The sequence below is a fragment of the Corvus kubaryi genome, unplaced genomic scaffold (assembly GCF_017639235.1).
Source record: "Corvus kubaryi isolate FWS band 111438036 unplaced genomic scaffold, C.kubaryi_AGA036_p1.0 66, whole genome shotgun sequence".
Classification (NCBI taxonomy): Eukaryota; Metazoa; Chordata; class Aves; order Passeriformes; family Corvidae; genus Corvus; species Corvus kubaryi.
Window position 1 is genome coordinate 715,722 of NW_024582054.1, and position 22,642 is coordinate 738,363.

At 41.3% G+C, this 22,642-nt stretch overlaps 2 protein-coding genes across 9 annotated transcripts in view; both read left to right on the top strand.

The window, feature by feature from the left end:
* The window catches only part of GANC (glucosidase alpha, neutral C), a 24,588-nt gene extending 12,258 nt beyond the window's left edge, over positions 1-12,330 (top strand). For 3 of the 6 annotated variants that reach the window (XM_042048220.1, XM_042048219.1, XM_042048221.1), the window contains 12 exons: positions 131-210; positions 1,092-1,235; positions 1,635-1,731; positions 2,110-2,211; positions 2,654-2,897; positions 4,601-4,665; positions 5,207-5,283; positions 6,493-6,567; positions 6,979-7,092; positions 7,634-7,746; positions 9,239-9,342; positions 10,229-12,330. In XM_042048220.1, coding sequence (XP_041904154.1) covers positions 131-210; positions 1,092-1,235; positions 1,635-1,731; positions 2,110-2,211; positions 2,654-2,897; positions 4,601-4,665; positions 5,207-5,283; positions 6,493-6,567; positions 6,979-7,092; positions 7,634-7,746; positions 9,239-9,342; positions 10,229-10,338 — 1,325 coding nt within the window. In that variant the 3' untranslated portion in view covers positions 10,339-12,330. Of the gene's footprint in view, positions 1-130; positions 211-1,091; positions 1,236-1,634; positions 1,732-2,051; positions 2,212-2,653; positions 2,898-4,600; positions 4,666-5,206; positions 5,284-6,492; positions 6,568-6,978; positions 7,093-7,633; positions 7,747-9,238; positions 9,343-10,228 lie in introns of those variants that run through there. The other 3 variants (XR_006019467.1, XM_042048222.1, XM_042048223.1) reach the window with 3 other exon arrangements.
* Positions 12,331-12,420: 90 nt separating this feature from the next.
* The window catches only part of CAPN3 (calpain 3), a 28,808-nt gene continuing 18,586 nt past the window's right edge, over positions 12,421-22,642 (top strand). For all 3 annotated transcript variants that reach the window (XM_042048224.1, XM_042048225.1, XM_042048226.1), the window contains exons 1-5: positions 12,421-14,641; positions 20,370-20,439; positions 20,925-21,043; positions 21,657-21,790; positions 22,169-22,337. In XM_042048224.1, coding sequence (XP_041904158.1) covers positions 14,351-14,641; positions 20,370-20,439; positions 20,925-21,043; positions 21,657-21,790; positions 22,169-22,337 — 783 coding nt within the window. In that variant the 5' untranslated portion in view covers positions 12,421-14,350. The remainder of the gene's footprint in view (positions 14,642-20,369; positions 20,440-20,924; positions 21,044-21,656; positions 21,791-22,168; positions 22,338-22,642) is intronic.

The following is a 22,642-nucleotide window of genomic DNA, read 5'->3' on the forward strand; positions in this document are numbered from 1 at the left end:
TTAATTTCAAAAAAAATAGCAACTACATTATTGCTGCCTATGAAAAGCATCGTAGCTTTAGGCCATTGTATTTAGGTGCAAAGACATTTCATAAAATTAGGTAGATAACTGGGATCTCCCACATCCACAGGTTCCTCTTGTTACCTGGATTTCACAAATCCTGAAGTGCGAAAATGGTATGCAGATCAATTTGCATTCAAAACATACAAGGTTTGTATTTATTTGCTCTGATCTACATATCCCAGAAAGCCTGAAAAGGGAGAAAAGAAAGATAGTGTCTAAGCAAGTTGTTGGCCTTTGTAGCTCTATTATTGTAGTGTATAGGAAAATACCTTGATAAGCTGAAGTACCATAGAAGGATTTTCTCCATGGACCTATGTTCACTAAGATAGTTGGAACCCATATGCGACCAGAGAACGTGCTCACTCAGTTGCAGCAGTAGAAGGGACAAACTGCAGGCACTTTAAGAACCCATAATCTAAAACAGCTGCTGCCATTCCAGCCTTTACTAACTTGATAGCACACAAGGAGCGATGTGGGAGTGCGTTCTCACAGCTCAGTCACTTCATACTGACCTTCCTGCGTAGTGCTGAAAGTGTCTGGGGGACCATTGCTGTACACCTCCAGTTCCCCTCACCCTGCCCCAAAGTTCTGGTTTGCAGCAGAGTTGTTGAAACCACTTCCCTAACAGACATGCATAGTAGATACTTCCCACACTGGTTTTCCTCTCCAGCTTTTCACCTCTGGCCTTCTCTGATGTTGCCTCGTGGCTGTTTTATACTTCTCTTTTCCCTGCCTCTTTTCCCTCACCAGGAAGCAGGAATAGCAAGTGCCTACTGAGTTTTGTAAGAATTGCAAAGATCAAGTGGGCTTGCAGGCTGCTACCCTGACTAGAAGGGCCTCTAGGAGGGATGAGATGAATGACTGGAACTGGGGACTTTCAAGTGACCTGAAAAGTGTAATTACCGAGTCTTGCTTTTGTGCTGCTGTTTCTGCTCATTCCCCAGACTGGTCTGACACCCACTTGAGATAAACACTCTTAAGTCACAGGATTGGCTCTGCCATGACCTAATTGCATCCCTGTGTCACAGGCATCCACTAATATCCTCTTTGTATGGAATGATATGAATGAGCCTTCAGTCTTCAAGGGGGCAGAACTAACAATGCAGAAAGATGCTGTGCACTACAACAACTGGGAGCATCGGGAAGTACACAACCTCTACGGATTCTATCAGGTAGAGTATCTGGAGGCACAAACAGCAGTTATTCTCATGCAGTATGTCTGATGTGGTACTTCACCCAGTAGCAGGTATTCTGTAACCTTCATCAAGGACTGAAACTCTGCTGTGCTGGATGTTGCAATATTTGAAATAAACTGTGATTGGTCTCAAGAAAACGTGACAACATCTATGCCTTTCTACCATAATAATGTAAATTACATTGGCTGTGACTGTACAACATCAATAACTTTTTTGTTCATGTATATTCTAATAAGAATGTGTTATTTAATAATAGGTATTACTTATGGGTACAAATTTCTTAATTTTTCTGCCTTAGAAGGGCTAAAATGACAGTGTAGAAAGTACCCTAATTAAAGAGTTTGTCTTCCTGACTTTTATATTCATGATTTTCAGCAAATGGCAACTGCTGAAGGACTCATCAGACGTTCTTCAGGAAAAGAGAGACCATTTGTCCTCACACGATCTTTCTTTGCTGGATCACAGAAGTATGGTAAGTAAAGATTAGCTGGATGCCTTCCTTGCTGCTTTGTTCTATTAAGTTTGATGGATAGTAGTCGAGAGAGGACAGAAACTGTCTTGTAAACACTGATGTGCTGAGCTCATAAGAGTACAAGTGATTAAAAAATCAGGAGAGGCTGGCAAGGTGTGTACAAGTCAAAGGGAGAATAGTAACCTGTGTCCTGTGACAAACCAATACCTGCTGTTACTGCCTATTTCAGGAGCATGCATGTATAAAGCAAAAAAAGTTGCAATGTACAGCAATTCACAAGTAGTTCATGATTATTCTTGTCTTCTTTCCTTAACTGCAAGCATAAACTGAGGTATACATTCAATTTTCCTGCATAATACTGAAACCGGGTATTTCCAGGGGCAGTATGGACTGGAGACAACACAGCAGAGTGGAGTTACTTGAAAATATCTATTCCAATGCTTCTTACCATCAACATGGCAGGGATTTCATTTTGTGGAGGTAATGTGTTTCTCATTGTGCATAAATGGTGCCACCAAGCTTGTATTCCCAAGGTAGACTTCAACACAGACAGTGGAAAGCTCAACAGCCCTGTGCCTTTCCAGGCAGTTTCACAGATTAGTCTGGTTTCAGAAGCCTGAAACCTGGCTCTCACCATCATGTCTCCACTAACTTTTGTGCAGTGTTTGTGTCCCATCTGGAGCAGCAGTCCTCAGGTGGTGTTCTGTAGCATCACTGTGACAGTCCCCTGTCATTGGGAAAGTCACTCAGCCTTCAAAAGCTGTCTTGAGATTTTGGACAAGCAGCTTCCCAACAGCAGAACAGTGAACAAATTGTGAAATGCATGGATTTATACACTTGGAATGTTTGTTAGAGGAGAGCTTCACATTTTCCAGAGCAATCTCCACAATTGTGTATTTTTATTTGTCTGCGCAATATCTAGCTGATGTGGGAGGGTTTATTGGAGATCCAGAACCAGAATTACTTGTTCGCTGGTATCAGGCTGGAGCCTACCAGCCCTTCTTCAGAGGTCATTCTAACATGGAGAGCAAACGGCGCGAACCGTGGCTCTTTGGGGAGAAGAACACCCAGATCATCAGGAAAGCCATTAGAGAGCGCTACGTCCTCCTGCCCTACTTATACACTCTGTTCTATCGGGCACACACGGCGGCTGAACCCGTCATGAGGTAAGAGCATGGGTCAGGAGGCTTAGGGGTTATCTGCAGGAACTTACTTGGAGAAGGGAAGTTAAATTACCATCTCTTACTTTTGTAGTTACTTAATTTTCTATTAAAAGGGAGAAAACCACACAAAAATTCTAATAATACTGAATTCTATTTTCATGCATTCTGCAAGCTTTGTTAGGGCTCTCAGGGGAAAATTATGTTTTGAATTTTTTCCCAAATGACACCTGGAACACACTAATTCAATAAACACATCACATTCTTTAAACCCTTTAAAGTAGTGTGGACTTCAGACTTTTCATCATGACAAAGAACATCCCATAGTAGTCCAACCAGTACATAAAACAGTGCTTAATGGACTCTGAACTTGCTGACCTAGAAATGTAAATGCCATTTTGCCTCTCATGAAAATATTTGCTACTGCTTAATTGTTATTGTAATAAAATCTTATTTCATATTAATAGTTTTATCATTTATTTATGCAATATTCCTTATAATGTTTCTTTTAGTAGAGAATTTAATAATCTAGAACGGAAATTAAATTGGAAAATAAATATTAGCTCTCTTGCTGTCTAACCTCTTAAAAATGTACCTCTATGGAACTGACTGCAGCACTTTCAGGAAGAGATGAGTGTCATTAATCTCCCTGGTATTGACTTCTGTGTCTTTGAGGTTGTCCTAGAATTGCTCTTTTGTACACGTTGGCCTTTACTTTTTGTTATGCAGATACATCTCATAAGTTTTAAAAACATAAAGGTCTTTTTGACAAGGGTTGAGTGGTTTGAGTTTTGAAGATGATTTGCATTACAGACATAGTGTGAGTGTCTGTCTGCACGTATGTAGGTGTAAATGCATCTGTTTTATGCACTGACATAGAAAGTGGGTTTCTGTCTTTCTTGAAATGAAGCTTTTGTTGACATGTGAACTGCCCACAGTATTAAACCACACTTCTATTGTGTTAAGTTTGCTGCAGTAGGTACAGAATTAGAGAGGAAGTATATTTTTCTCACTGAGACAAGCAGAGTGGAAAGTGTGCCTCATTAGCAAGCACATGAGCAGTAGGGCTACAGTGAACAAGTGGGTGCCTGTGAGTGAGCAGGTGAGCCAGGCTTTTGTGTAAGGGAACCCAGACCCTGCCTCTTAACAAGCTATTACTGTCATAATGTCTCAAACTTTAAACATACAACTCTTGTTCTGTAACCAGATGGTTATTACTCCCTTTTTTGAGTAAGACTGAAAATGAGCTTCTGGTGCAGGTTTTTCAGGCATGGCCAGGAGGAGACTTGCTATAAAAGCAGCAGTGAGCTGCTGAGAACAGGAAGGACTGTGCTGCAGGATCTAGCTTATCAGGTGCCAGCATTGCTGGTAGACTGGGACACAAAGGCTCATTCATCTCTCCTTTGATAGAAGGAAGGCAGATGTAGTGCAGGGTTGAAAGGAAGAAGGCAGGAGGGAAGAAAATGGGGATGTAAAGCTAGGTATACAGTAGTGTCTTCACTCATGCTGTACTGGGGACTCTAATCAGTGAATCAAAGGGCTACTTTGAGTCACTGACACAAAAGAGGATCTTGCCCTATCTTCAGTTCTTGATAACTGTGCCTTGTAAAGAGAGGGAGAAAATGGAGCCTGAAAATACCAGAAGGACTTGAACAGGTTGATTGGAGAGGAAAAGTGTAACTGAATTCCATTATCTTTCTTTTCTACAGATCTCTCTGGATAGAGTTTCCAGAGAAAATGGAAACTTTTGATGTGGAAAATGAGTACATGCTGGGTAAGCAGGTATCTTGTTCTCTGGAATATGAGTTAAATATTTCTGAGGTGTTGCATGACAAAAAGAAAACATAAAAACACTCAAGATTTTAAAAAATTACACTTAATTATACAAATTATTGAATATAGAACTTGAGACCTCTTTGAGGGACCTAGTTTCAACTGCACTTTAAAAATAGATGACATAGGAGATGCAAAAACTGAGTTTTATCTCACTAGTCACTTTAAAAAACATGATTGGTTTTGACCTGAAACATCAAGTTCAGTGGAGCAGCTAAAATCAGTCTCCTTCAAAAATGGCATAGCAAACAACTCCCACCGAAACATGATTGGTGTTGACTGTGGTATGGCTGGCTGCTGAAGTCAGTCAGCCATCAGCTCCCTACACAGGCCTTTTTTTCAGTAGAAAGTGAACCTAAGTATATGACGTGCCCAAGCAAGCTCCTAAAATGGCTGTAGGAGGCTGACAACCCCAGAGCACACAGGTTCTGCTCTGGAGAGACGCAGCCTTGAGGACCACAGCCATGTTTGTTTTTCTCCAGGAAATGCCTTGTTGGTGCATCCAGTCACAGAAAAAGAGGCCAAGACAGTGACAGTTCTGTTTCCAGGGTCAGAGGAGGTAAGGATGTACATGAATTGCTCAACTGATCTGCCCAAAGAAGTATTTTATGCAGAGACCTTCCCAGCTCCCCATCTCAGAACTGCTGAGCACTCCTGCTGTGCCAAGTCTTGGCTGGCCATGCTGTGCCACTCTGAACCCTTCCTTCCATCTTGATCCCCTGCTTGCTTGGCTCACAATAAATTTACTTCCTTGCTTTTTCAAGAGCTGCTGCGCAAATTTCACGTCATCTACAGTTTAAATCTCCCCTCAAGGTTTGCTGCTTCTTATCAATCACCATGAAACAGCTAAATTGTCAATTTCCTTCTTTCATGTGTTTCTCTTTGGGTTAAACTTCTCATTTTATGTTGGGAAAAAGGGAACTTTGAAGAAAGATCATAAAGAAATCAGAGGGAAACTGTGGGGAAAATTTTAACAAGGAAATACAAGCCTCATTAGCCTGGGACATGTATAGCAAAGACTGACACATACAGAGAGCAGTTCCTCTCTGAAGTAAAGGTGTTTACCCACAGGATGGCACAGTGGTCCACTCCTACGAAGAGCATTTGGTAACAGCAGCTGTGGAGGAAGGGAAATGATTTGGGGAAAATAGTTGCTAAGAGAAAGTCTGAGACTCTAGAGAGTAAGCAGCAAAAGGGAGTGTATGAAACCATGCAGAGCCTTGTGACTCCACTAATGCACCTAAGGACACTTAGAATTCTTCTCGGTATAAGGAGAAAAACAGACTAGGCTCTCCAGACAAGTTAAGGAAAATACTTATATCAAGATCTCTGTGGCAATTGACTGCTTGGCACACTTAAAGCAATTAAACCTTCTGGCAAGTGTGGTGCATGGGAGGTTCAGATGCAGCTCTCTTTTGTCACCCAGTATTAGCAATTTTGTTAATTTTCACTTCAATAAAAATATGCTTTTTCAAGAATTAGACTTTCAAAAAAAAAAAATTAGGAAGTGTTTCACTGTTTTGCACTTCCAGATGCTTTAAGACATACAAGACATTATGCAAACTGTAAAAAGGGTCAGATTCTTTTTGTGCTTCAGAAATGATAATTTTTTCTTTTCATCCAGAAGGTCATTTGATTTAAAAATAAATGCTTTTTCTTGCATATCAAATACATTGTTAGGAATAGTGACAGGCTCGAGTAACTGCATCTGCAGAGGGAACAGATCTTGGCATATGTGTTACGATCATTCTTTTTTCATTTTTTCTAGATTTGGTATGATTTCAGAAAATTTAAGCGAATGGAAGATGCAGGCACAATGAAGATCCCAGTAACACTGGAGAATGTATGTTTTTTTTCTAAAATGATACTTGCATTGAGCAGAAGAAAAAACCCCAAGATTTTGTTATGTCGTTATTCAGAATCAGAAAAGTGACATTTCAATTTCCTTGCAGAAATGTAATCTAAAATAGCTTTTGTATAAAAGTCCCATCTCCTTTATTGTTAGATTGAACACTGCTGTATCCTGGTGGTGCAGTGACGTGATAAAAGGGTTGCTTTTACAAGCAAAAGTATTTTGCTTATACACATACAGAAAGTTACTACTATTCCCATTATTAGTTGAATAATTTTCTTTATATATTTGTGGTAAAAGTTCATTTCTAAGTTTTGAGCAAACTTCTGTCATCTCTGATCCTTGTTAAAATTACATTATCAGAGCACAGGAACCTTTCTGCCCTGGCTTTGTGTTTTGCAGATTCCGGTATTCCAGCGGGGGGGCACTGTGATACCCCTGAAGACCGCAGCTGGAAAATCCACTGAATGGATGATAGATATTTCTTATGAGCTCCACGTGGCCTTAGACACAGAGGTACTCTGAGATAGCATTCCTTTTTACAAAGGTATCTTCTGCTCCACCGGACCCTTGTAGGCCCTTGCTGCTTGTTTGATCAGCACAATGGCATCTACATTTGAGTGCCCAATGGCTCTTCTCCACTTGAGCTGTTTGAGGGGACTCTCGCCTCTCCCCCACTGTTCCTTCCAAACATGATTATCTGAGCATAGCAGAGGCAGAACATTTTTCTGACCTTTTTCAGCCCTTGTCTAGTCCCTTGGAGGAAGGAACAGAGAATGAGCAGGCCACAAACTTCCTCTTGGGCACAGAGAGGGAACTTCCTACAACTGTCTTTGCTAGTAAAGAGGTGACACATGGCGCCTGCATCAATTTACAAAACCAGGATGTCCAGCAGTCTCAGAGCTGGATTGCCTGAGCCTTCCAGGGATACAAGTTGCTAAAGAAAAATAAACACACACCTTCAATATGAAGCACAACATATAGTGAGACATTTTAGTTTCATTATTCAACACTAGATGCTGCTGTTAATTTTTGCTCTATCTGGTGTGTTTCACAGGCCTATGCCACAGGTGAGCTCTACGTAGATGATGGGCATTCATTTCAGTATCTCCACAAGAAGCAGTTCCTGTATCGGAAATTCACTTTCCACAAGAACATTCTCTTTTCCAGGTAAAAGCAATTATGGGCAAAAGTCACCAATACACTGTCACTGGAAATGCCTGTTCTAGTTCATGAGGCCTTCATACAAATGTAGCAGTATTAGTCTCATCTATTGCTTAGTGAAGTCCCAGTGTGCAGAATCTGTCATAAAACTGCAGAAGTAAAAGTGTTCTACGTAAGTCTGAGGGCGGTAACATATGAAATACTGAATTGCCTCATATTGTTGCAGTCTAGTCAAACTCGAGATTCTGCAGATTGACACAAATATAAAGAAAGTCATTAGAAAGGGTAAAGCCTATCAGAGAGACAAAAAAGATAAACTGGGAGATCTGCAAGTAGGCAACACCTTGAGTGTTTGGATTTTGTAACAGAATCTTCGCTGAGAGGGTGGTCAGTCACTGGAACATGTTCCCCAGGGAAGTGGTCAAGGCATCAAGCCTTTCCTAGTTCAAAGCACATCTGGACAATGCTCTTGTCATAGGATTTAGTTTTCGGTAGTCCTACAAGGAGCAGGGAGTTGGGCTTGATTCTTACGTGTCCCTTCCAACTGGAGATGTTCAGTGCTTCTGTCTGGGAACCAAAACCATACCATTGCAGTCTTCCAAAGTAATGAACAAATTCACCATATATATTAGCATGAAGAGAAGCACTTGAAAGGAGGCACAAGGGGTACCACCTACAAAGGCTCAGTGACAACACCTAAAAGCCAAAAAGATCCTTAGCTGCTTGTAAGGAACGAGATGCCAAATATGTCACTGTAACACTTTTACTATTGAGGTGTGTTGCACATAGGGCTGTGTAGTGCATAAATGGTGATTCTGCAGGTGTTCTTTAGTCCTTCAAGGTTCAAAAATATGCAGGAAGTGGTCTTAATGCTACAAAATTTGATACAGAGCAAAACTAGTTTAGCTTGTATAATGTGGTTAAAAGTATACTTCAAATCTCTTTATCTGGAATATGAAATCTGGAAAGCTTAAAAATGCAGTATGAGAAAGAAAAATGGTGCTAAATTGCTACCAAATCCAGAAGTTGGAAAAAAAGTCATTTTGAGATGAATGATATAATATTCTGTACATTACAAAAAAAGTTTCATTTTGAGAGCTTTTTAATGAAAAATTAGTTACAAAATTAAACATAATTTTGTCTCAGATTAAAATATCTTACTTGAAAAAAATGTTAAAATTAGCTCTACATTTATATTTATGAGTTTTCTCTACTGTTTTCTGAAAATCCAGAACTTTTCTGGTTGGCAAAGCCATTCTTTTTTCTATAAGATAGCTTCTCAAACTGTTTTTCTTCTGACTTTGAAATCTGATATGCAGTGAGAAATTAGCTGACAATGGGAGAAAGTTTTACTTGTTTTTAAGAGAAAAGTTAATAGAGGAAAGGAAACCAGTACAGGAAGCTTTCAGGATGAGACTGAAGTAATAATATTTGTGTGATACTGAACTTATACTGATGGAAAGAAATTAATGTGTGTGAAATAATTTCCTTTTTTCAGCTGTGTAGATGCAAGCGGACAATACCACACCACATGTGTAGTTGAACGGGTGATAGTTCTGGGATTTGGAAAGCAACCCACTTTTGTGACAGCCAGTTCCAAGGGTAATGAATTGACGTCTATTTTACTACAATTTTTTGAAATTCTGTTGCTCTGCTGCCATTCACTAGAGGTGTCAAACTGACAGGTCTGTAAAGGAAGTGTTACAGCATAGGAAGCCTCTTTGTTTAGTTTTCTTTGCTACTTCTTTGATATTAAGGACAGAATTTAGTGAAGGGAGCCAGCAGCTATTCACCATTGATACTACATGCAGAACTGAAGAACACTGGCTTTGTAAGGTGATAAATATATCAGTAAAATTGGTTTGAAATGAACAAGTTCAGGCAACGTTTTCCTGCACAGAACATGAGCAGAGAAGGCATTTCAAATGAAGGCCCATTTGCTCAAGTCTGTCAACCTGCCTACTCTAGAACAGGAAACTTGCAGACAAACCCATATTTACTCTTCTGTTTCCATGCTGATCCAAAAGCTCTGGAGTTCCTGACTATATGGGGATCTCTAGAAGTCGCAAGGGATCCCATATGGATAGGGAGTAGCATCTACAGAAAGAGCTTTTGATTTCTGGTTGCTTTCCAAGCACGTCCCTTCACTTTGAGAGTCATGGGGAAATGGACTTTCTGCCTCCATCTGCCAAGGGTGCTTGGGGGAAAACCTGTGCAGAAACCAGGGTGATTTTTTTCAGAAAAATCCTTGAGTAGTTCCATAGTTTGATGTACCATAGTTTGAAAGATCAGGGGAAAAAAAAGTTACTTTCTTATTCCACTGCATTCTTGTGTGTGTGCTGGGAAGATTTGACTTCTGTTTCTTTTTTAATTAATCCTTTCTGCCAGTGGCAGGGACAGTCAGAACTAAAAACTGTAGAGTCACGTGTAACTATGTTTCAGAAGGGTTGTTCTTAAATTAAATAGAAAACTCTCTTGTCCTGTTCAGATGGGAAAAAAAAGGAAGTGGTTTTCACATACGATACAAAGACCTCTGCGATGACACTGGAAAACTTAGCCCTGAGTGTTGATGCTGACTGGGAGATCTGTATCAGCTGAAAGGAGACCCAACTTCTTCAGAGAAGCTGTTCATTGAGAGGCTGAGGAGAAATAAACTGGGAGGACTTCAGATGTTTACTTGAATCCAGTCAAATCAACAAACTTATTTTCCACCAACACACCCAAACTAACATTTCTTAAATTTTTCTTTTAAAGCACTAATTTGAACTTGGATAACTTTTCTGTTCAGCAAAAGTAATAGCACTAGGATTGTGTCTTTGGGGAAATAAGATAAATACTATTTGCATTAGGCTAGCTTCAGTTAAGCATTAAGCTTCCGTTCTGCCTTCACTTGCAATGAGAATCACGAATTGATGGGGTGAGACTGTGGCTGGTTGGCACAGGCCTTAATATAAGTATTTGAAAATCCCACTGTTGATAGACTGGAGCACTTGAGGAGATCTGGGCCAGTTCAACAAGCAGCATCAGCAGATATGACAGACACAGGGGTTATCACCAGAGTTCTGCCCACCAGCTGCCTTCTGAGAACAAACACAGGAGCCACCCAGTGTGATCACAGACACTTCTGCTTTCCAGTCCTTATGACAATGCAAAATTAGCTGGTCTGCACAGGAAAGTAAACAGCAGGCTTTGCAAACAGCTCAGGCACTGGAGGTGAGGTTTGGGTAGGTTGTGCCAGTCAGTTGTGCAGTAGTAGAAGATGGTAATGTGGCAGTGCAGAGGGCTCTCCAACAGCCACCTTTGAAATTTGGATTTCAGTAAGGCACAGGTCCTCATAGGTGCAGTACTGGCTTAGGATGGCAGCTGTACTTGCACAGAAACATTTTCCATGTTATTGGCCCCTTTCATCTGCAAGTACTACTTTTAAAAAAAAAATTATGTTGGGAAAGAATTGGCTTTGATGGTGGAACGTCATTGATTTAAGCCAGCCCAGTGAAGGAGCTATGCTTTTCCACATCTTCCAAGTCCTGCCAAGGTTTGGCTTCCTTTACACAAGTTTTACTCCTGTCACTTCTTAGTATCTGGCTGAGATTTGAGCAAGGCATTTATGAAGCAAGTTTTAATTTTAATGGGATTGATTCTGCATTTAGGCATCCCACTTTATGCTTATTCCTCCATTCTGTTACAACTCAGCCTCATGTTCCCTTGCCTCCTTTTTCCACCATCTCTGCAAACAGAACTGGTGTGTCCTCATGCTTGCTTCCCTTGCAAAACAGAGACATTCTGAGTCCCAGATCCACTACAACCTGCCTGTTCCCTCAGGTCTTTCCATATTAGGCACCTCTTTTCACAGGCTGCCATTGTTCCACAGTTTGTTTACCCTTTTCATTTGCTACACTTGTCAGCTTTATTATTTTAAAACCAGTTCTGCTTTGAGTCAAAGGTGAACATGCCATCGGTTGGATTTCTGTTTCTTCTGGATTTCTAGTTCATTTAATTTCTTATAGTAAGATCAGGAAGTATTTTCTAAAAATGTCAGGAAATTCATTTGTAGGAAACTGAGAAGGATGGTCACCATTTTTGCCAGCTAAAGGTAACGTAACATTACTCATCTCCCCGTGAGCTTAGTCAGTCATTCCCACCTGCTGCTGTTTGTCCTCTGCAGGGCAGATTTCTGGGAATAGCAAGCGTGAGAGCAATCTGTGAGTACTCTGCTCTTGACTACTCAAGCGTAGTTTGTTCCCCGCCAGACCCTTAGGTTCCTGCTTTTTTATTCTGCAGAGCTATGTGTCAGCACCTTCCAGGAGACAGTGTGAGCCTCCACTCCAGGAACTGGCAGCATAAATACTGTTGTGCTTAATGCAGACATGTTAATCCAGGTAGAACAGCAGCAAATATCTTTTACATTTGTGAAAAGAGAGAGAGACTCTATTTTTCTATCACCTTCTAAGCTTTGATTGATGATTTCTTCCTATGTTTAAGCATAGCAGTGCTTTTGACAGGATATAGTTATTATCTGAGGCAATTTAATGAAATATTTTAACTGCTATTTCTCAAATTGGAAAGTGAAATAAAGTGATAATGAAGCAAGTTACATGTCTTATTCCTTCATTCCTTCAACTTTATTCCTCCAACATTCATTCTACTGTTAAGAATCACTAGTGAGTATTCTTCCAAGGGTATCTGGTTAAAGCAAATGACTTGCTTTTATTCTCTGGCCCTTGGCAAGATATCTGCACCATAGTAAGTACTCATGGGTCAAATTTTCCATGGTATGAAGTTCCTAACTTCTATGGATTTCAGTAGGAATTAGTTGCTGAAAATATTAGCAGTTGTCTTTAGGTCTGAGAAAATAAATTTCAAATAATATGATTTACATTGCTATTTGTAGTCACTCACATGTAAGTTCCACATATTTGTGCCACAAATGAAGAAATAAATCTTTTGTATATCTTTACAAGAGAAATAATTGAATTCAATTAGCGAAAACAACTGGAGAGAAAACTTCATGCAAATTAAATAGCAATATTAACATTTTAGATTACTTCACTAAAGATTAGTTCATTGTTACTCTGTCTGAGCTATTTGGGTACTTCTGCTTGCAGTAAATTCCATTGCCTATGGGATTTAATTCCTGAGAATTTATTTCGTTGTTTGTATTAGACAGCACGTCCGTTCTCTATGGAAAATTGTGTTTATTTAAAGACACCATTTGTCTTTTGCTAGCAACTCCTGTTAAAAAAAACCTTACATAACAAGCCCATCTGTCCAGTAAGAAATAAGAAAAGGAGAAATTGTATTTTAACCAGGTGTAACTCCTCTACATTGGCTGAGAAGTGAGAAGTGCGTGTCCACCTTCCACTCCATATGCAGGCACTGGCTGATCTGTTAGCTATAGCAGTAGCAGCAGGCCGTACCCTGGCACTTGCTGACCATCCCACTAGAAAAAAAACAAACAAAACCCACTGCCATTCACTTCATCCTCCCCAGCAGCCTGCAAAGAGTTTGTCAAATGTTTTACCCCTACTACTGACAATTCTTCCAGAAACAGAGCTCTGTATATGAGATATAAGAGATGTACTGTTATACCGGGTAGAAAGGGAGAATGTGAAAGAAAAAAACATATGCACAGGCAGCAAAATGAGCATTTTTGCTGTAGCTGTGCAGTGAAAGGCCCTTGCATCTCACTACTTGCATATGCTGCAAAGAGTGACACGGCTCTGCCAAACTGTTCTGCAATGTAGTGTCAAGTGGCCCAGTTTCCATGCTAGGCTCTTTATAAACTTTTCAGCCCCTACAAAAAAGTTGCCTTTTTCATGGGAGGTAGCTACTAGCAGGTGAATCTTAGTGTTGCCAAGCTGCTCTTCCAGAGGAACCAAACCCAGCTGGCAGGTATTGACCTGACCTCAGTAGCATCAAATTAGCACCTTTTTCACCATTAGAAGCGTCTTCTGATAATCCTCTCTAGTAGTAAAAAATTGCCTACATCTTTTCTGCCAGAAAGGGTAGAAACAAGTCGGGTACAAGAATTCCTTCAGTAATGTCAGGACCACTGCCTGGCGAATTTTGTACATAAGGTTCCCAAGCCAGCAGGAGTTTAGCTTCCAGTTTCACTGTCCTCTCTACTTAAGGAAAATATGAACTGCTTGCACCAGGAGTCAGTCCACACACAGAGTCCATCCCAGGAACATGCCTGGCCTCAGCACAAGCTGCACAGAAGACTGACACCATCTCACTAATGCCCTCCCTCTCATTTTCCCTCTCTCTTTGCCTGTAGTTATTTTTAGATTTCGCAGTTAAAGCTCGTCCCTTCTGGACACTTACACGCACAGGACAGCACACACACATGCTGAAGATACAACTCAGACACAGGAGTGAGCCAACTGATCATCTTGTCCCACAACCAGGAACAAATTACAATTTCTGATGACAAAATACTGTCCTTTGAGAGGATGCAAAACCACATGGAATTTTCTGGCTTGCAAATCTGACTAGAAGACTTTCAACAGATAGAAAAGACGGTTTGCACAGCAACTTCCTCTTTTCTGAAATTTCCTTCCAGCTTGCAAGATCCTGCTGTCTTTCAGCATTTGCTGTAAGCCTGATTCCCATGCCGTCCGCCATAAATGCAGCGGTGGCTCAGCAAACAGCTGCTGGGTCAGTCCCCAACACCACTATTGGCACTACGGAGGGGGCAGGAGGGGGAGCAGGGGGGATTTATTCTGCCATTTTAAGTCGCAATCAGCCCATTATCAGTGTAAAGGAGAAGACCTATGAAGAGCTTCACAAGAAGTGCCTGGAGAAAAATATTCTCTATGAAGATCCTGATTTCCCACCAAATGAGTCCTCCCTTTTCTACAGCCAGAAAAGCCCCGTCAAGTTCGAATGGAAAAGACCACGTGTAAGTAACATGTTTGCTGAGTGCCTTGTTCTGTAAATTGAAGTATCCACCCTGAGCTTACATTTTGGCAGAAATTGTGTGTTGGGGAGGCAGTGGAATAAACTAGAAATATATTTCCTTAGAGCTCTCCTGGGAGATAACTAGCTAGGGCTCTGAAAGCTTAGACAATGTGTATATTAATGACTAAAATACAATAAAGCAGAATGAAACAAAAACAACAAAGGAGATGGAATGAAATATATAGAAAAATACATGGGGAATTTGATTTTCTTCTTGCATGGTTTGCCTGGGATTTTCTTGCCTGAATGTACCAAAGAAAACTCTCCTTATTCTGCAACAAGTTACTGGGTTTGCTGAGGCTTAATTTTTTTAACACTACCTTGTTTCACTTAAACCTTTATTTTAGTATTCTGCCGTTTTTCTCATGTGTGAAAATAAAAGGACAGGTTATGGTCTGAAACATGCTTTTAGTCAGTTGTTGCCTGCATTGCTTATCCCACTTACCGTGAATGTGGGTATTCTAACCACTGTGAAGACCTTGGCCACTAATCCCATTCATTTTTCTATTTTGTGGGTATTCCCCAGCCAGCCTTCCTCTTTTTTCATCTTTTTTTTCCCTATATCTCTCACTGGCAGAGGACTAATACCTCAATTCCCAGTTGATTCCCCCTACTACTGCAGGAGGAGTTATACTCTTTCCCTATAATATCTGCTGGTCAGCTGCTCCCCTGCAGCAGAAAAGCCCCTGGGACACTGCCTTGGCCCCTGCCATCCCCTGTCTGACACTGGGGGTGTTGTTCTGAGGAGCCTCCACAGCTCCTTCTCTCTGGCAGTTTTTGGCCACCTCTTTTATATTTGCCATACTTCTCCTACACCCAAATCTGTGCTTCAGTGGCAAAGTCAGCGGTGATAGATAAAACTGACCACAGGAGGGTCACTGAATAGCAGAAGACCAGGAGCTCTTGTGGGTGGCTCTTACAGACATGGAGGAAGGTCACGTGCTGCTGTCACAACATGAACAATGTGGAGGGACCAAAATGAGTTCCCCATCTGCTGTACCCTGTGCATTTGTGCCCTGTCATTCCTTCATCATCACCACGGCTGCATCAGCCCCTGGAAAGTGTGTGAATGAGTTAAATGCAGCCCCAATCAGTCATGTAAAGGGATGGGATTTCCCCTGTTTCTGCAGAGGGAAGCAATATAGCAGCATGAGTGCCAGCACCCTGCAGCAGACAGACTGCAAGTGTCATATTAGAAAGCATCAAAACAAAAGAAAAGCACAGTGTAACCTCGGACTTGTCTTACATAACTGTGCAGGCACAGAGCAAGCCTTTGTTATTGGAAAGGTTCAGACCAGGGTCTTAATCCCAAAGACAATTCTTCAAGTCACTCATGAATATGTAAATTTGGAATCTCTGTACTTATTATTCATGTAGCAGCCACAAGCTGGGGACCATGTAAGACTTTAAATACAATGCAATCTTCAAAACCAAAGCTATCTGTTGTTTTTTTTTTAATGCAAGCCAAGACTTCATGAAGTCAAATGATTATGAGGTAGTAATAAAGTTACTTTAAAGAGTATTTTGCTAAGAGGTTAAAGCAATCATTGAAGCACTACATATACTCAATTGCACGTGCTATGTTTTGAAATCGTCTATAAAGATATGGACAACTTCTGTTCTTGTTAAATTGCAATAGCTTTTTTTTTCCCCTAAGAAATAAACTAACTTATAAAATATACTCTTATAAAGTGGTAATTTTAATCACTTTGAAATTCAGATCAATAGTTGAATAAAACTTGATAATGTATTTTAAAAGAAAACAAAATATCAGACAGTTCAGAAGTCTCGAGAGAACATCCTAATGCTGACCAGTCTAGACCCTTTCCCTGTGGCTTTTTGGGTGATACATACCTCCAGACACAGCAAATAAACAAGTGATCAATGTGCTCTATGATCCCACTTAAAACAGAGGCTTGGGAAATAGGCAACCTGTTCCTGACTGTCTCTGGCTTCCTGAGTCACCTTAGTCATGTCACTGCATCAATTTGTATCAAAGCCCCTCAATCAGAGGTCAGGTCCTCCTCTATCACCTCCCAAAATGATTGTCCTCTGCTGCTGTGAGGGCAGCGAATGCACAAGGACTGGCCTTGTCCCTTACCCACAGAAGGACAGGTGCCATGAAGGGCAGCTGGCAGCCCTGGCATGGGAGCAGCAAAAAGGCCTTTGTAATTCTACCCGGCTGGTGACTGCCATGCCACGACATGAATGCACAGAGAAGACCTCCTAATACTCAATTCAGACAAAAGCCAAGTGAGAGCCCTGAAAGCTTCCCTGAGTAAAGACTGCAGGATCCATCCCGCCAGTGTTTCTGTTCAGAGTATGCATGAGCATGGTTTAGGTACACAGAGGCAAAATAAAATCTCCTTCAGTTATTACAAAATATTAAATTATTCATTCAACTACAGCAGGTAAGAGAAGCCCAAAGAGCTGTTCACACCTGCTGGTTATATCCAGCTCATTGACTGGCTGTGCTTCTCACAACTATGCTGCCTGTGAGAATTTCTCACAGCTGAGAGCAGGGATGAGGCCACTGATCTTTGAGGGCTGAGGAAAAGTCTGTGTTATAACAGAACACAGAGTATTGAGAGGTCCTGCTACAGTCCTGTTGAGATCTAATGACACCAGGGTACTAACAGGAAGGCTCTGCTATGACACTGTGCTTTCAAAGGCACCATTGTCATTCTCCTTGCTCACAGCCAAGTCACAGCGTTAACTACCAGATTCACTGACTTCCCTGTTGTGATCCTCTCCATAGCCAGAAAATCACCAGGAGGAGCTTTCTTTTCATAACTAATACAAATAAAATCAAGTCAACAAACTACTGGATTTTCCTTAGAACGAAAATTAATCAGCCAGATTATCTACTGCACGCACGTGAAGCTGTTTGAATTTAGTAATCACAAAATGTGGGCCTGTCATACACAAAGCAAAGGTGGCAATTAGTGCCACCACGGCAGGACTTTCAGACGAGGATAATCCAACTCAGAAGCTCTAAAACCAGCTTGGTGTCTGACAACATTGAGCTCTGCCTTGAAGTGTGCAGCACAGCCATTTAAAAGCATGGTCTAGACCACAAGAGACCAAGAGACAATGAGACTACAAATTGTCTTAGGCAGGCCAAAGAAGATCCTTCCTCTGTTTGATAGGATCAGTTTAGGGAATTTACTTAGAAGGCCATAGTTTAAGGGCAGTTTTTAAAGGAATGAATGCCTTTTGCTGCAACAGTATAAGCTGACTGGCAGAGTTCTTCCTGATACAGAAGAAAAAGCTAATGAAAATATAACAAAGGTCAAATGCCATTTTTAGTTGCATGCTGCCTTTGCATTTTCCAGTGCTCCCTTCCAACTGACTCATAAATAATCTCTTCCCAGAAAGCAGCATGCACCACTAATACATTTTCCCAGGATTCTTTGTTTTCCTTGCTGTAACTGACTCTTGGTAATGAAATTACAGTCTGAACTGGATCAACCCAGTGCAACACAAAGGTTCCTTTGGATAGTACCAAGGCAGTCTGAGGCACTCAGATCAGAGGAGGCTCTTTTAAAAGATGAATCATTGCCTCAGTGAAGTGCAGCTGTTGGGATTCTCTGTGATAACCTAAGAGATGAAGAGCAATCCCTTGCTCAGCCAGGAAGACTGGAAGGACAGACCTGCCACCTTCATCTTGGACACCCGGTCGTTTCGCTCTGCTGTGTACTGCAGCCTTGAAAGACCTTGATCCCTTTCTCTGCAACTTCAGCTGTACTCAGCACAACTAGCACAGCTGAACTGGACAAATACTAATTAAAATCATGTCCACGGTGTACTATACACACCTGGCCCCATAAAGAAATGCAAGAAAAGCATTTCTGTCGTAGCTAAACCAGGCCATATGACAATTGCATGATTCTCTCCTTTGAGTTCCTTCACCAACCATCCTACAAAGCAAATGACCCCAAGATGCAATAAATGGCTCTGAGTAACACATCACTTTACATTTAATATTTGGAAACATCTAGGTGGCACCTGACTGCTTTCAACTAAAACACAGCATGCTGGATTTCAAAGCTAGTTACAGTAAGAGCAGTATCAAGCCAAAATACAATAATAGAATTCGAAAAACACAAGCCAAAAACCTGGCATCTCAGACTAATTTTCAGCAGAGCACCACAGCAATGTGAGGAAGAATATTTTCAACAAAGCAAGTGAGTGGAGAAAAGCATGAAGGCATCTCAAACATCTGCTTTGACAGAACTGGACCCCAACAGCTGACCAAGGCCCAAAATAATAGGACAATCCCTACATTCCTTCCCTCGAGGAAAACAAAGTGCCTGCAGGGGTTGGTGGTGGGGAGGGTGGCAGAAGTTGGTATGGCTATATGACTAATCCAAATACATCAAAACAACTCTTCTGATAACTGTGAAGGAGAAAAAAAGTGGGTTTGAGCCAAGTGAAACTACTAGACCTGAAACATGAGTCTGGGAAAGTCCAGGGCTACCCTGATGATATGGACAAAAAGCTTTTGACTGCAGAGGCCAGCTGCCCATGTGTGCTGCCACACAAGCAACTGTCAATTGTTTGTTCTTTCTCCTTCCCACTCTAGTCCCAACATCTTTCAGCAGATTGGGCTCTTGGACTATACTTTGTCTTCTTCCCAATTTGCAGCTGCTCAGGACAGTGCTCCTCAGGTTGCAATATCTTTCTTTCCTTACCCTCATAAGAGATGGGTCCAAAAGTTGTGTCTTCTTATTCTTCTCCATACCAAGTATTTGAGTATGAGAGATGGGATAAAGCACAGACATTTTTTACTCTGTAGGACAGGTTATACCCATTTCTTTCCTTGGTTTTCCTCTACACTACAGTTCTTTGCCCCACACAGAAAAGGGCTATAGGTAAGCCTGCAATTGTCCCACCTCACTTGCTGCTTTTTGCCTTCCCTCCCTGCAGAAATGTCTTAATTATTTATGCCTGTACAGCATCTTGCACCCATCTGTTCTAGTATAAATACTGACAAACCCAATACATTGTGCAGTGTGCAGGATGAAAGAAGACCTTCCTGTCCTCAGAGAGAGATGGTATCTGTACACATTTTTGAATGCAGCATTGTCAATTAAATACTGCAACATGAGGAAAAGAATAAAATCACTTAACCAGCAGCTGATTATTTCTGGTAATTAAACATCTGATCCTTTAAATTTAAGGAGGAGTAATGCTGGGGTTCATTCCCAACTAAATTCATTCTTCAACCCTTTTAATGCCCCAACACATCAACTACTGCAAATTGGAAATAAGGACATTTTAAAAGAATTTAATCTGGTCCCTGATGGTTTTTTCACCTACTTGCTGTCATGTCTCCTCCAACATTTTGGTTTTTTCATTACTGTGCAGAAAAAATCTTTTTCCCAATCCTTCTCATTTCAATGTGTTTTCACATTACAGCACAGAGGGAGCCCCCCAGGCTCGCTATTAGACCCTGTAGATACATGGGGAAAACCCTGACTGAAGTCTGGAACATCCAGATTCCAAAACATTTTCATAGTGAGACTCTGCAGATGAAAACTGTGCAAGAGGTTTTGATACCACAAGCTATCCTATGGGAAAATGTTCCGAAACTGCCTTTACTTCTATACTAAACACGCATCATAATGTATGCTTTTCCTACTCATCCATCTGTTTGTGTTTTGCAGGAAATCTGTGAGAATCCACGGTTTATTATTGGTGGAGCCAACAGAACAGATATCTGCCAAGGAGAATTAGGTATGAAATTCTTACTTTAACTCTGCACTTTTTAAAGTCTGCATCAAAATTTAGCTCTCACTTAAGTTTCTTTTGCTTCCAAGGTGATAACTGAAATCCTCTGTCTCAGTGTATCACTACACATCTACTGATTCCTTCGCTCTGTAGCAAATTGTTGACATCTGCTTAGTAGCAATCTAGGCAAGAATTTTTAGTGAAAGATTTACATGACACAGGGAATTCTTAATGCAGGCAACAGTGTTCATCAGATTTTAGGCTTTTTCTAAAGTACAGGGGGTATCATCTGTTCAGCATGTGTGTATTCAGCCATGAACAATGGCCAGGAGCATTTCTAGAGAATAAATAAAGTGCTAAAGTACTGCTGAACACATGGAGAATCTTGCTCTACTGAGAATTTACATGTTACTTTGCAGTATCTCTGGTTTTCCCTTTGATTCTAGTTGCTCTCTCCCTTCATTTTGTCTGCTGCTTCTGCTCGTTTACAGGTAATTGCTGGTTTCTGGCTGCCATTGCTTGCCTGACCCTGAATAAAAAACTACTCTGTAGAGTCATACCTCATGACCAGTCCTTTATACAAAACTATGCTGGCATTTTTCATTTCCAGGTGAGTCACTCCGTCTAGTGGTAAGCGTATGTATTTACCCAAGGCTCAGCTCTTGGCATGGCTCTTTCCTCTTTCACCACCCTTTGGAAGCATGAGTGACACCAGGGAGGAAAAGGGATTGAATTGCTTCACCCCAAACTCTTCCATCAGGGCAGTCACAGAAGGGCCAGCCAATAAAAGCAATTAGGGAGCATTAACCCACCAAGGAAACATTTGCAGATTGCTGTGTCCTGGGTGTAAGCAGTAACAACAGGTGCCTGGTCCTGCCTCACGGCTCAGATGGAGCTCTACAGCCAGCACAGACATGTGGGTACTTGGCAACACCAGCTATTCTTAGGCCCACAAATAGCTGGTCTGTCTAAACAAATTATCGAAGAACTTCTTATTCAGAAAATATTGACTGCTTTCCACATTTCCTTTGGTTCTCTTAAGGGACTTCTTTGCCCAAGGGAATTCAGTCCAGCTGCCTCCCTCACAGTAGCCATCAGTTTTGGCCACATTACAAAGCAGTCAATTTCCACATTTCTCCTCTCTCAGCCTGACTTTTCAGCCAGGCTTCCCCTCCCTGCACCAAGTCAATTCAGTTTGGGGATTTCTGTTTGCCTTTGTGCAGTTCTGGCGCTATGGAGACTGGGTGGATGTCGTCATCGATGACTGCTTACCCACCTACAACAACCAGCTGGTCTTTACCAAGTCCTCCCAGCGCAACGAGTTCTGGAGCGCCCTCCTGGAAAAGGCCTATGCAAAGTAAGGCAAACTGCGGGGCTCTGCCTGGGGCGGTGCTTAAACCACTGCATACAGCATTTAGGAGCACACAGAGAATGTACCTGAATACACCCATTCTCCCATGCCTTGGAGTTGGGGATGGGTTAAAGCATACTTTCTAGGAAGTTGTGCTACTCATTCAGAAATCATTTGATTTTCAGCATATCTTTCTTTTTTTTCTACGTGTGCAGGTGGCATGTTTTAGAACTTTTAACTTGTGAGTTACCAGACAGATGGTTTGTGGACTTTTTTAGTATGTGTGTTTACATAGCTGTAGTTATAAACACACAAGATGGATATAAATATATAGGTCGGTATCTTTACTTGTGTAAAAGAATCTTTTTCTTTTCTCTTTTCAAGACTCCATGGGTCATATGAAGCTTTGAAGGGAGGCAACACCACTGAAGCCATGGAGGACTTCACCGGAGGAGTCACAGAGTTCTACGAGATAAAGGATGCCCCTAAAGATATCTATAAAATCATGAAACATGCCATTGACAGAGGATCCCTCATGGCCAGTTCCATTGATGTGAGTCTGTATGAACTTTGCAGACAAGAAATGACAGAGGAGAGGGACCTCTCCATTGGTAACCAAATATATACCATCTTTGGGACTGCTTGGTTTAGGCCACATAGAAAACATCCATTTCTAGGAGATGGAGTAATCCCCACTAGAGACCATCCACTAGCAAATAGTGAGTGCCTAAAGGGAAATAAACAGAAGCAGAACAAGAAGGTGGAAAGAATGGGTGCAATCAGCAAAACCAGCACTCCTTCCACCTCAAGATCCTCACCCAGTGAAATGAGGTTTGTGTGGGGATGCTGCAACTCTGT